Source organism: Gallinula chloropus, assembly GCF_964237585.1.
Source record: "Gallinula chloropus genome assembly, chromosome: 7".
Classification (NCBI taxonomy): Eukaryota; Metazoa; Chordata; class Aves; order Gruiformes; family Rallidae; genus Gallinula; species Gallinula chloropus.
In genome coordinates, this window is record NC_140092.1 from 29,781,404 (window position 1) to 29,794,005 (window position 12,602).

General features: G+C 47.9%; 1 protein-coding gene across 1 annotated transcript in view; it reads left to right on the plus strand.

Annotated features, from left to right (window-relative positions):
- The window catches only part of STOX2 (storkhead box 2), a 78,185-nt gene extending 76,231 nt beyond the window's left edge, over positions 1-1,954 (plus strand). The window contains exon 4 of the mRNA XM_084266607.1: positions 1,246-1,954. Within this exon, the coding sequence (XP_084122733.1) occupies positions 1,246-1,441 (196 nt within the window). The 3' untranslated portion in view covers positions 1,442-1,954. The remainder of the gene's footprint in view (positions 1-1,245) is intronic.
- The last annotated feature ends 10,648 nt before the right edge of the window (positions 1,955-12,602 follow it).

Genomic DNA, 12,602 nt, shown 5'->3' on the forward strand with positions numbered 1-12,602 from the left:
CTACAACACAACAAGGGGTGTCGTTCTTCCCCTGTGCTGTGCGCCGGCACGTGTCTCCCCTGCCCCATCTGAAGTTGTGTGTTCCTACTCTTCCCCTGGTGTTACCACTAATCTTTCCTGGTTTGCTTTGGGTTTTTAATTAGTATTTAACTGAGAGCGGTCCCTGATGGGCTGGCTGCAAGGCTTAGCAGCAGGAACACGTGGCAGGGTCAAGTCTGCAACAGTCAGGCAAGAGCCTCCCCTTTGAGTGTCAGGTAAATGCAAGTTAACTTTAAACTGCCCATGCAGCTCCATCATCAGTAGCTTCGTTTCTTAACAAACCCACTCAGTCATCTGAATATACTCTGTGAACAGCTCTGTAGCAAGTGGTGAGGTCGTTTGCAAAGAAGGAGCGATACAGGTGAATGTTCCAAAACTCCGTCTCTCTGTGCACAGGAACATGTTATTTGGAGGTTATTTTATTCATTAAGAAGTATTAAGAATGGAAAGAGAGCAGAAAGAGTAGCTAGCACTGGTAGAACTGGCCTCAGGGTGTCTTGGCTGAGTTCTGTAATGGCTGTAAAATAGGGGCTCCTCTGCATTTGTAATTCAATGGAAGTGCCAAGTGTCCTGTCACTCCTGTGGTCAATGTGTGGTAGCCCTGAAGGAACTTTGTTGGCTTTATGGGTGAGATAGCAGCACCAGCCCTTGCTCAGGGCAGGATCAAGGGCCAGGCAGTGAAGGTCTCTCAGAGCCCGGTGTGTTGCAGAGCAGAGTCACTGTGTTTCGCGGCGCTGTGGGGTTGATGCAAGGAGTGGCTTTAGTTAATGTTTGTGTGTAAAGACAGAGGTAGAGGAGCAGACAGGAGGCAGCTGTGTTACGTGGTTGCTCTCCTAGCTCTGCTCATGTCATGAGGTTACTTTGTGTAAGTGACACAGGACAGACAAACGCTCTACGTGCAAGATGGAAGCTGTTTCCTGGAGCGAAGTGTCCGGATGCTCAGTACTGGTCCAGCGTACGGTGACAGCTTCAGCTCTGCTCAGTGTTGTACCCATGTTACAGCGTGATGACTGCCCAGTGCTGCTGGAGCCCCTTTTGGAGGACCATATGTGTACCACCAAAACCAGATGATTCATTGATGTGACATTCCATACCAACACAGGAAGCCCATTCTGAACCACTGCGTCCTCCCTCCCTGTCTGGTCGGTAGCTATATAGGGCATTTCATCTATGAGCGTGCGTATATCTGTTTCTTTTCCGTTCCAGTACTCGTGAGAGCCTGGCATCCAACACTTCCAGCATTGTTGAAAGCAACAGACGCCAGAACCCCGCCCTGAGCCCCGCGCACGGCGGCGCGGGCCCGACGTTCAGCTTCCGGGCCGCCGCAGACCCGCCGCCCAGCGAGGCTGAGAAGCTGCAGAAGCCCACTAACTGCCTGCAAGCTTCCGTCACCAGTGTCTGACAGTCACCCTGCCTCCGGCCCGCCGCCTCGGCCTGCGCCCACCAAGTTTACCACACTGGGACTGATGTTTACATCTTTGGGGGGGGGGAGGGGGAAAAAGAAAATAAATTTTAAAAAAAAAAGCATCTCAAGCACAGTTTTAGTGTTTACTTAAACTGTGCTGCTGTGTAGACTAGGGGCGACAGAGAAATCTTTATTTCAAGGTATTGCTTTTCACATTTGCGGCTCTGTAGCAACAGAATAGCAGTAGGGATAATAAATATGTACACTTTTTGCTTCACTTAATTGTAACTGAGCACATATATGAAAGTCTAGACACTGTAAGTGTAATCTGCATTTTCGATGTCCATGCAGTTGCCAACTTCATTTTAGAACAAAGCAAAACACAAAAATGCCACAGATGTGTGATGCCCCCCGGTCAGAGGCTCAACTCTGCTGCGGAGTTGATCGTTTCTTTACGTCACAAACTGAGCCACTGCTGAACGTAACCAGCCAGGATCACCCTGAGGAGAACCAATGCCAAACGTGACAAGCGATGACCTCAGCTCTATCTGTGAATTCTGAATACTAACCAGTCATTTTCACTGTGTGTTTTTGTGACACAATCTTGCAAATACCCGTTTAACCGAGTGGAAAAAAAAAACAAGAGGTTTGGGGTTTTGGGGTTGTTTTGGGGTTTTTTTTGGTGGTGCTTTTTATTTTGAAGTGGAGGGTGGGAAGGGAGATGGCTTCTCCTTTTGCGTTTCAGAAGTATGAGAGATGTTTACTGACAGAGACTTGCTTCTTGACCTTCCCTAGTCACAAATGAGGAGGTGGGCCTTGGCGTAGAGGGGAGGGAGGGGGAAGTTATAACTGTCACGGAGCCACAATGTGGAGTGACACAAAATATAACAAGTATCTTCAGTATAAATCGAGTATTAAAAAAAGATGATCTTAATAATTCTTGTGTCACTTCTGGTATCACAACTTGCCAGTAACGTAGGAATCAGGATAACTAATTTCTTGGAACAAAAAAAAGATTCTTTATGATATAAATGACGAGTATGGCCTGAAGAATTGATTTCTTTCTAGTGGAAGGACATAAATCTATTTTATGTAGCTTATTAAATAGAGTGCCTAAATTAGGCTATTAAAAAAATAGCGTACAGTGTAGTAAGTATCAGAGAACAAAATTTAGAGAATTATAAACTTCTGGCCTTTCTATTCAGTGGATGTTATTTGCCATCTAGCGTTTCGCGGGCGCGTCTGGTTCCTAGAAACTAAACGTGCCCGCGTGGTTGGCAGTAGAAATCGGAATTCTGTAGGTATGGTATATCCTAATTGCTCTCCCCTAAACCATTACTCCAACGTAATTAGTGCTGTGCTAATTACTGCGGAGTAACTTATGCGGATAGTTAAACTCCAAGAGTGGTTTTTAGGTATAGGGTCACATCTTGCTCTGTTACTCGCGCAGCCCGGTAGTGCAACCAACCGACTGCAGGTTTAACTCTTTTTTCTTTTTTATCAGAACAGACAAATTGGTGGAAGAACAACAAAGGTATTAAAACATTCAACAGCCCAAATTGTTGCATAGAAAAGGGATGTTTACGTTGTCTAGCTCTTGTAGTACACAGGTATGAAACCCAACTGTACATATTAAACGACAGTGTTTTCATCAGGTTCTGGTGACGTGTGTAACCCTGTACACAAGGTCATTTGAGCTTCACTCATGTTCTCTGTTGTCATCAGCAGTCTTTAACTGGAGATTCAGCTCTGTGGTACACGGTTGGATACAGTTCCTTTACTTCCGAAGCGGCTTTCTAGCTCTGGACACGATGAGGTCCCGGTTCTGCCGGGAACACCCAGTCACTGCACAGGTCTGTTTCCCGTGGGGTCAGTGCATCATTTCCATTTCAGAGGAGCAATAAGACCTTTCAGTGCACATGAAGGAAATTATTATTGTGCTTTTGGTTGGTTATCAAAGTCACTTGGCCTTTAGCCTTCTGCCTTATCATACCTTCCAAGATGTGCTCTAATTACCATACACCGCTTTGCATGACGCATCCTATTACTCAGCCTGTAACCCCGGCATACGTATTCCATACGAACTGTAGAGTCAGAGTGTTTGTGGGGAATTGTCATACACTATGCAGTGGCTGACTGTGATTCTGTTTCTGAGACGAGCTCTGACACCAGGAGTATGTATCAGTTCAGTAAATAAAAATGCCAGAACGATTAAAAAAAATTCACAGTGATGCTCCAAAGTAGTAACAAACAGCAGCGTTAAACTGTGAGCAGCAACAGCAGATTCCACCTTTTGGGGGGGGGGGGGGGGAATATCTGCTTGTCGTAAACTAATCAGAATTTGATGCAGGCAGCTGGTTGTACAGAAGACATGATTCCACCAAAACACAAGAGTGCATAACCTATAAACTGTGTAGTGTGTCATTTCCTAAAGTTCCCAGAGACCAGCAGACAGCATAAATGTCATATTAACGTTGACATGGCATTGTACCGATACTAATGTGACTCTTGGAATATGGAATGTAAACAGAAGTTTCAAATAGAAACGTTCTAATCTTGAAATTGCTTTTTTTTTTAATTATTTTAAGCTTTATTTTATTTTATTTTCTCCTTTTCAACTCAACAATGGCATATAAGGAAATTCCATCTTGAGGTTCTGGTAACAAAACCGCGAGAGTGGAGCTTGAGTGCTTTATGTCACCCTAATCCTTTGATGAAATCATAGCCTTGTATTACATGGTTGCTTATCTCATTCTTCTTCTTCTAATGTATGGATTTAAAGGTTTACAGAGTTAGGTTAGGTTGAATCTGTGTTGTGTTCAACTGTAAAGGGTCAACACAAATCTGTCGGCATTTTGCACACTTGATATGTATTATTATAATACAACATGTTACTTTTATGGTAATTTTTTTTACACATATAACTACCTCCATGAATTTGATGAAATGCAGCAACATGAAAAGCGTATTGTACAAAGCAAGGGGTAAAAACTTCGAAGCATTAGGTCATGGCGTTCTCTTGTGTGTCAATGCTTGTGTATGACGTCATCGCGTTTCCATCGCTACAGTTTCCTTCGGCAGCGTTAGAAAGAAATCTGGCTTTCAGATGAGTCACTTAGAGACTTCGGCAAGGCTGCATAATTGGGATAAAAGTGAAAGGGAGGCTGAAACCTCCCATCCTCTCCCCAGTTACTGCTCAAATTTCTGCCTGGTAGAACTTGAAGATGTATTTGTAATTTAGCAAATTACGAACATCTACAGTCTGTGAACTATGATTGACAGTTTGGGTTTAACAGAAGACACTCTGGGTATTTCCTTGGCAGCCTTCAGACACTTCGGGCCCTATTCTGCCTCCATCTTTGCCGCCATATCAGGTCGTAGTCCCTCTGACCTGGCACGGGTGTGAAAGCAGCTCCGCTTTCAACGCTGCGCTCGCGGTTCTCTGTGCACCCGGAACGCTCGCTCCTGCGGGAATTGCCAACAGCCTTTAATTGACTTTGCTGGGAGCAGGAGTAGGGTCCCTACTCAAGGTGTGTGCCCATTGTTCAAAGAACGTGGGCGAGTTTTGAAGACGAACCAAGCTGGCTACCGAGCGGTGCCCAGCTGCAACAAGCCACCTTTCAAGAGGGAAGAGAGAAAGTTCTTATTTTTTTTCCCCCCACAAAATAAAAACCAAAGGAAGAAAGTGGCAGTCGAACCTAAGCAGGTCACACTGATATCCAAATCCCCACTTAGGAACCCCTCTTTCAGCAAACCTAGTACCGTGACCCTGATGCAAATTAATACACAATCATCAGCTGAGCTAATTTTGACAGTTTAAGTATTTCAGTTAACATTTAAAAGCACTCACTAGCTGTTTGACTCCTTATAAAATGTCTGTTGTGGGCGAAATGATGTTCACTCAACTTTTAAACTGCAAAATGTATTGGGAAACAAGCATTTTGATGAAACCCGTGGCCTGAGTGCTCACTGGCAGGAGTCACCGTTAGACAAAGAGCCCAAGCAAACCAGTACTGGGGGGGGGCCACCCAAACCCCAGATGCTACTTTGCACTCCCCTCATGCCTTTGCATCCCAGGGCTTCCTCGAAGCGCTGGTACCAGCAAAGCCTGGTGAGGAGGGCAGAGCTCTCTGACCACGCTTTGCATCCAGGCACGCTGGGAAAACCACAAGGCTCAGAGCCTGCAGACTGGTTTTCTTACCCAACAAAGAAACGTTGAAGTTACCAGAACACGTTTGGTAGTCAACTGAAGTGTTTCATCTTGGTACTCCAAGGTTACTCCTCTGATGCATTCAGTTTGTTTAAAGAGGGAAAACAACTTTGCCATCCATCCTGCAGACACTCTTGGGTTAGAAGTGCCAAAACCAGTTTGCGGTCGCCCGAGCACTGCCAGTGGTGGGTTTAGAAACAGTCCTTTTAATGAAAGATTTGTTTTTCAAATAGGTTTTGCAGAGCTTTTCCCAACACAAGTGGTCAAAGCGTTGCGCTGAGAAAGCAAATAGCACTCCTGATCTGGTGTCACGCCCACAGTTTACAATTCTCTTTGCTCTTCTGAAGAAAACTGTACAGTATTAGAGAGAAATGTTCTATTTTTTACGAAATTCTTTTAAAAAAAAAAAGTATATATCTAAAATGTTCCCCCCAGCATAAGTAAAGTGCATCGTTCCTGCATGCAAAGCATGCAGTGGACCCACCGAAAGCCAAGCTGGTGCTAGAAGAACACAGGACTATCAATCACACCTCTTTCGTAGCCATGCTCTACACATTGGGTTCAGTTACGCGGGTGGAAACCCGGCGTAACACCCCCACACACACTCCCCCTGATCTGTGGGTCTGACCAAGATGGGAATGGGTCGTTAACTCCATTGACGCTCAGTTCTGAGCTGAGGGTTTCCGTGTTCCTCCTCACGCCACCTCCCCGCCCCAAGACACTCACTGCAGAGAAGGAGCCAGGGCTGGGGACAACACCCATGTGCACCCACCTGGCTCTGGGAGCACAGCCTGGGTCCCATCCCCAATGGGATGCATCCCCCTGTGTTGTATCCCTGATGGGTCGCATCCCCAATGGGATGCATCCCTGTGGGTTGCATTCCTGATGGGTCACATCCCTGATGGATTGCATCCTTGATGGGTCACATCCCTGATGGATTGCATCCCCGTGGGTCGCATCCCCGATGAAACGCAGAGCCGCCCGGCCAGGATTGCCACCACAGCCACCACGCGTATCCCACCTGGGAAGGGCAAATCTCAGTGCCGCCCTCACGTTGTATAGGGGTCAGAGCCACCCAAAGGATACCCACCCCAGAAGTACGAAAGGGCCCTTGGAGTAATTGGCACAGATGTTACTTTTATATGTGGAGGAGACTTAAGTTTAAAGGGATCATAATTCTGCAGGTGATTTTCTGTGAGTGACTGAATGTGGCTGTTGCATTAGGTTTAAATGAGTAAGTAAATGCAAGTGGGACTTACTGTATGTTAGAAGGGAGTTTTGCAGCCAAGACTGCCTTGTATAAATGTGTTTGCACTGAAAAAAAAAAAAGAAAAAAATTAATTAAAAAATTACTTGGTCTCTGGTTGCTGTAAAGGTCATCCAAGATGGATGTTCTGTTTATATTGTATAGTATTTCATATGAAATAATTACAGTTCATGAAATGTCTTCCCTAACGTTACTGATTTCTAACAGCACATTTGTAACATGGTTTTTATTGTGTCGGTGTACCATATTGTAAATGATGATTACTTGTCATGCTTAGGATAATAATTTAAAGGGAAAAAAAAGACAAAAAAAAGGACAAAAAAAAAAAGGACAGGGATTTTTGTAAGTCTATATTTGAAAGTCCCTCCATATGGTAATATTGTGTTCATGTTCTTTATGTAGTGTTGTGTGGAATATCCATTTTGGATTGTGTTACTTTTTAAGATATTAAATAACATTTGGTTATATGTTTCAAGTGGATTCTTTGCCCCCACCGGTGGTTTTTAGAGAAAAATACTTCATGGTTCCATTTAGCACCCTGTTTCCTTCCCTCACTGAGGGAACCTTGCACAGCAGACCAGACATCCGAGAAGAGCAAGGGTTGTTACAGCTTGCTGGCTTCACATGTGCTTCCTAAAAGGCCTCTGAGCCATTCCAGTAGGAAGGGAGAACACTCACTGATTCTGAAACCATCCCAGTTTGGATGGGACATAGAGGAGGAATGTGATCCCCATCCCTGGTCTCTTCATCCAGGTGACAGGAGATGGGACAAGGGGAAATGCCCTCAAGCTGCACCAGGGCAGGGTCAGGTCAGATGGGAGGGAAACATTCTTCACTGAAAGAGTTGTGGGGATGTGGAACAGGCTGCCCAGGGAGGGGGCTGAGTCACCATCCCTGGATGTGTTTAAAAGACAGGCAGATGAGGTACTTAGGGTTTAGCATAGGACAGGAACAGCTGGAATCAATAATCTGAAAGGTCTTTTCCAACCTTGTGATTCTGTGAATGTTTCAGCACCCAGCTGTGATGTCCCCGTGCTCCAGGGAATGAAAAAAATCCCTTTGGGCATCCCAACAGGTGTCCTGTCCCTCTTTTCTCCTGCTGCCTCAGGAGCCAAAGGGAGAACCCTGTGCACACACCCACAAGAAAGGGCTTTACAGTCAGGGCTTTGTGAGCTGGTGCCTTGTGCAGGCAACACCAGGCTTGGGGGGGTGGGCAGAACCAGACCCTAAAGGCCTTTTCAGTGTTGCTGGTGATGTGTGCAAGCACTGGTGGGCCCTGGCAGCTTTGTTTCTGCTGCTGTCCTGGTGGTGGGCTTGGTTTTTAGGGGGTAGATTATCTACAGAGAGAGATGATCTACAGAGAAGCTGCTGTCGAGACCCATCACGCCTCACACCTTCCAACTTCCTTGGGAACTCGGCCTGAATTCCCTTTGTGTTTATTCTGCTGGTGGGTGAACTACAGATCTTGCACAAGGCACCTCCTCTCGTGGTGCAGCGTGGCCGGTCACGCAGCGAAGGCACCACGGCTGGGCTGGAGAGCTCCTGCTGGGGGACAGGCAGCACCTTCCTGCTGATAGTGCTGACGTAAGCGGCTTCCATCATCTGCAGATACCTTGCACCTAGACCATTTTTGAAGGTTTTCCTTATCTCCAGGATAGTTCCCTTTTCCCATCAGCCTCTCAACCGTTTTCTCCTGGTTTTTTCCTCCCAGCTTGCTTTCTAGAAGTCCTTCCATTATATCCCTTTTTTTTCCCATTGCTCAGAATCCTTTTTGGCATCTTTTTCCTCCAGGCTGGGTTCTTTCCCCACACATTACATGACATGAGGTGTCCCCTGCCCCTTTTTCTCCTGCTCCCCTGTCAAAACGTCACCCGAATCCTATAGAGCCTTTTCTCTGCTTTTCCATTGCTTTCTCTGCTTTTGCTCTCCTCGCTCATCAGAAAGGTCTCAGAGAAGAAAAGGGGATGGGCTGCTTCAGGATAGACACTGCTGTCATCACTTCCCTTCCAGTCATGCTGTTGTGCTTCCAAAAACATTCAGGAGTGTCTATATGCCCCCACTTTTAGTCAGTTCCTTCTGTTCTCTTCCTCCTTTCGGCTGCTGCTCCGTTGCTTTGACCAGGTGCTTTTCTGCCCAGCGTCTCCATCCTCTGAGACCTCAGAGACCCAAACCCCTCCATAATGCAGGAACAGGTCAGGTTTGTCTTCCTCAGGGTAGCGAGCCAGGCCCCAGGTAAACGTGTAGGGCAGCAATTGTGAAAACACCCAGCTGTGCTGCTCAGAACAGCTGCAAGGAACATGGCCTCAACTTACCAGCCTCCCCTGCACTGCTGGGGTGGAGCCCTCTGCTCCCACCCTCCCAACCACCACAGCTGGCACGAGAAGGGTGGAGGGAGAAGGGTTTTGTAGCAGAGTCAAAGCTGCCTGGGCTGCCACAGCTGCCGGTGGGTTCATGTTGCGATGGCAGCGCTTGCAGGCACCAGCCCCTCTGTGCCTGTTCAGCCAGAGCAACAATCACAGAGTCACACGGTTGGAAAAGACCTTCAGGATCATCGAGTCCAACTGTTCCCATCCTATGCTAAACCATATCCCTACGTACCTCTCTACCCTTTTTCAAACACACCCAGGGATGGTGACTCAGCCCCTCCCTGGGCAGCCTGTTCCAGGCTCTCACAACTCTTTCAGTGAAGAACATTTCCCTAACATCTGCTCTGACCCTGCCCTGGCACAACTTGAGGCCATTTCCCTTTGTCCCATCTCCTGTCCCCTGGCTGAAGAGACCATCACCCACCTCTCTACATTCTCCTTTCAGGTAGTTGTAGGCAGTGATAAGGTCTCCCTTCGGCCCTCTCTTCTCCAGACTATGGTGGGTGCATTGAGAGGCAGCTCTGGTCTGGAAGCTGTGTAGCTAATGAGCCCTGGCAAGTGACATCTTTTCAGTTAATTGCACTTCATCAGTAAGCTACTACCTGTCGGGGTATTCACCAGATCTAACTGCAGCCTGCAAGGTCCTTGGGTATGTCTGCGGTCGAGGAAGCAAGCAAAGCTTCTTCCCAAGGGGACAACTCATAGCAGCCCATGGATGGAAGCTGGGGCCACTGGTCTCCCCAAACTAAGCTTAGCTTTGGGGACATTCCCCCTCCTGCCACCCTGCTGTGCCACCACACCCACCAAAACATGTGCAGGAGGTGCCTTCCTCTGCCTGGACCCAGCTCAACCCTGTCCCTGAACATCCCCCTGGGTCCTATTAGCCAGGTTTTGGGGAACTAAGGACCTAGGCAGTCCATTTCATGGGGCAGCTCTTGCACTGAAGGGGTCTGAACACAAACCATGTCCCACGTACCCTGAACCCGCCACGGCAGCGTAGCTGGGGTCAACATGTGCCATCAAGGTTACAAACTCAAGGACAGAGATGCAAACCCCAGAGCCAGGTGTCCCTCAGGATGGTGACAGTGACCAGAAGGAGGACAGAAGAGAAGGGCCTTTGCCTCTCCAGCTGCAGCAGGTGAGCGCTGCCTCTCCTCCCTCCGCACTGCTGCTCCTTGCAGCCGGCCACCCAGCCCACCCAAGCCCCCCTTGCACCAGCCCCTTAACTGCCACTCACCTGCAGCACAGGGGGGGTGGGGGGGTGAGGGGCCTTTCTCTGTCCAGTTTAGCTCTTGCTCAGGCCTGAAGCAGACTTTCCAAAGAGTCCTGTTAGCATCCAGCTGCCACAGCTTAACATGCTTCTGCTGGACACACATGGGATGATCTTCAGCTGTTGGTACCTACAGCCCAGTGTGGAGAGATGGTATTTCTCATGCTTCACCATTAAAGAGCAGAGAATTCACCCAACCACAGCTCTTGTACAGGGGAAAAAAAAAAAAAAACAAAACAAGAAAACATCTTATTTTCTATAATAGAAGTTTAAAAACCCCAAGACCTCCAGAAAACTAAATCCTTACAGAAGGATGTAGTTGTGAAAAGCTCTTTCACTGCATTTAAAACGTTGGCCTGGAGATGGATGGATTTTCCTTGAACCAGAAACTAACAAGAGACTATTGCCTCAGAATATTGAGACTGTTGGGGATTTCAGAGCTGTTTGTCTTTCTAAAGATGAACCATTTGGGATGATGCTGAGGAAGAAGCTGCTCTTCTGACACCAGATTAGTAACAGGACAAACTAATCGGGTCTGGGCAGTTGAGACCCACCAGCTTCTGTCTCAAGAGAGGACAAGGTGACTAAGTTAGTCCCACATGTCAGGCTGAAAAGACAGACTGGGGGGTTTTTGGTAAAAAAATAAGAAAACAATCTCTGGACTGTACTGCTGTGTAGTGTGTGAATTCTGTGTCTCACCACTGCTGCTTTGTGCAGTGGATTATGCAGAGCCAGTGGTGCAACCTTGGCGTGGGTCTCCACAAGCAGATGGGCCATCAGCTCCTGCCCAGATTTCTTCCAGACTGGGGCCTCTGCAGTTTGAGGGGGAGAGAAGGGGAGGGGTGGATGCACATCCCCAGGAGGAGAACAAGGGAATGGGAGTGTTGGGGCTTAGAGATTTCACTGAGGCACAGAGGAAAACTCAAAAGAGGGCAGAGGAGTGTGAGGGTATGCTTGAGCAGCAGGGGGGTCTCTGTTGGGAGCAGGAGCTGGAAGAGATGTCAGCTGAAGACAGAAGGAAAAACTCTTTGTTGCATGGAGGTCGAAGGATCCTGGGCTCCCCAGAGCCAGCTGAGGGGGGAACTCTACATGTGTGAGTCTAAAATAGAGATGCTGGAAGGTTCTGACATGTGTCTGTGGTTGTGCCATAAGGATGTGGTGTCCCCGAGTGATGCCTGGCCAGGAGCTGGGCAGATAGGGCTGCCTTCCCTGGACATGCCCCACTCCCATGCAGAGCAGGATCTGGAAAACCCCCTGTGGGAAGGGATGGAGTGGGATGCAGCAGGACCCAGCTGGCAGTGTTGCTACAGGTGCTCCTCCTCTCTACTGCCCAAGCACAATGGCTCTCCTGGTTAACTCCCAGCCTGAAGAACAATTGCTGCCCTTCACCTTTGAGGCAGAAACCAGCCACAGCCTGCAAAACCAGCAGGTATCCCCTTCTGCCCAGGCAGACCCCTAAAACACAGGTCATTATGGCTTTTCTCAACCTCCCCCTGCCTGTGTGCACAGGAGGTGTCTGTTTGGGGAGATTTTGCACACCCTCAAGGCTCCCACATCCATCTTGGAACAAACCCTTTCCCCTTCTTTCCCTCCATTCCTACTGCATGTGCAATAACTTGCTGTTTGTTCCCTTGCAGAGGCTGCAGAGCCCCTCTGAGCTCAGTCTGTGTCCAAAAAACCCAGCTCCCCTCTCCAGCAGGAGGTCTGTGATGCATCCCAGATGTTAGCACGTGGCAGCAGTCTCCACACTGGAGGGAAATGGATAAGCAAGGAGCAATTTCTCCCCCTTCCTCAGAGGCAGAGGAGTTTTGGTCTGGCTCCATTTACCACACTGGTGTGTGAGACCTTTGAAACATCTCTCAGGTGTTTTCCGAGCCAGCTGTGCCCAGGAAAGGCCCCGGCTGGCACAGGGAACTGGAGGGCAGATGCAGAACTTACATAAGACTTGTCTTGTGTCTCCTCTTTGGTTACCTGCTGCCAGCTCTGAATTAGCTCATTTCTGGCCCTTAAAACAGAAGAAAAGCACTGCCTGAAACCATCCCTTC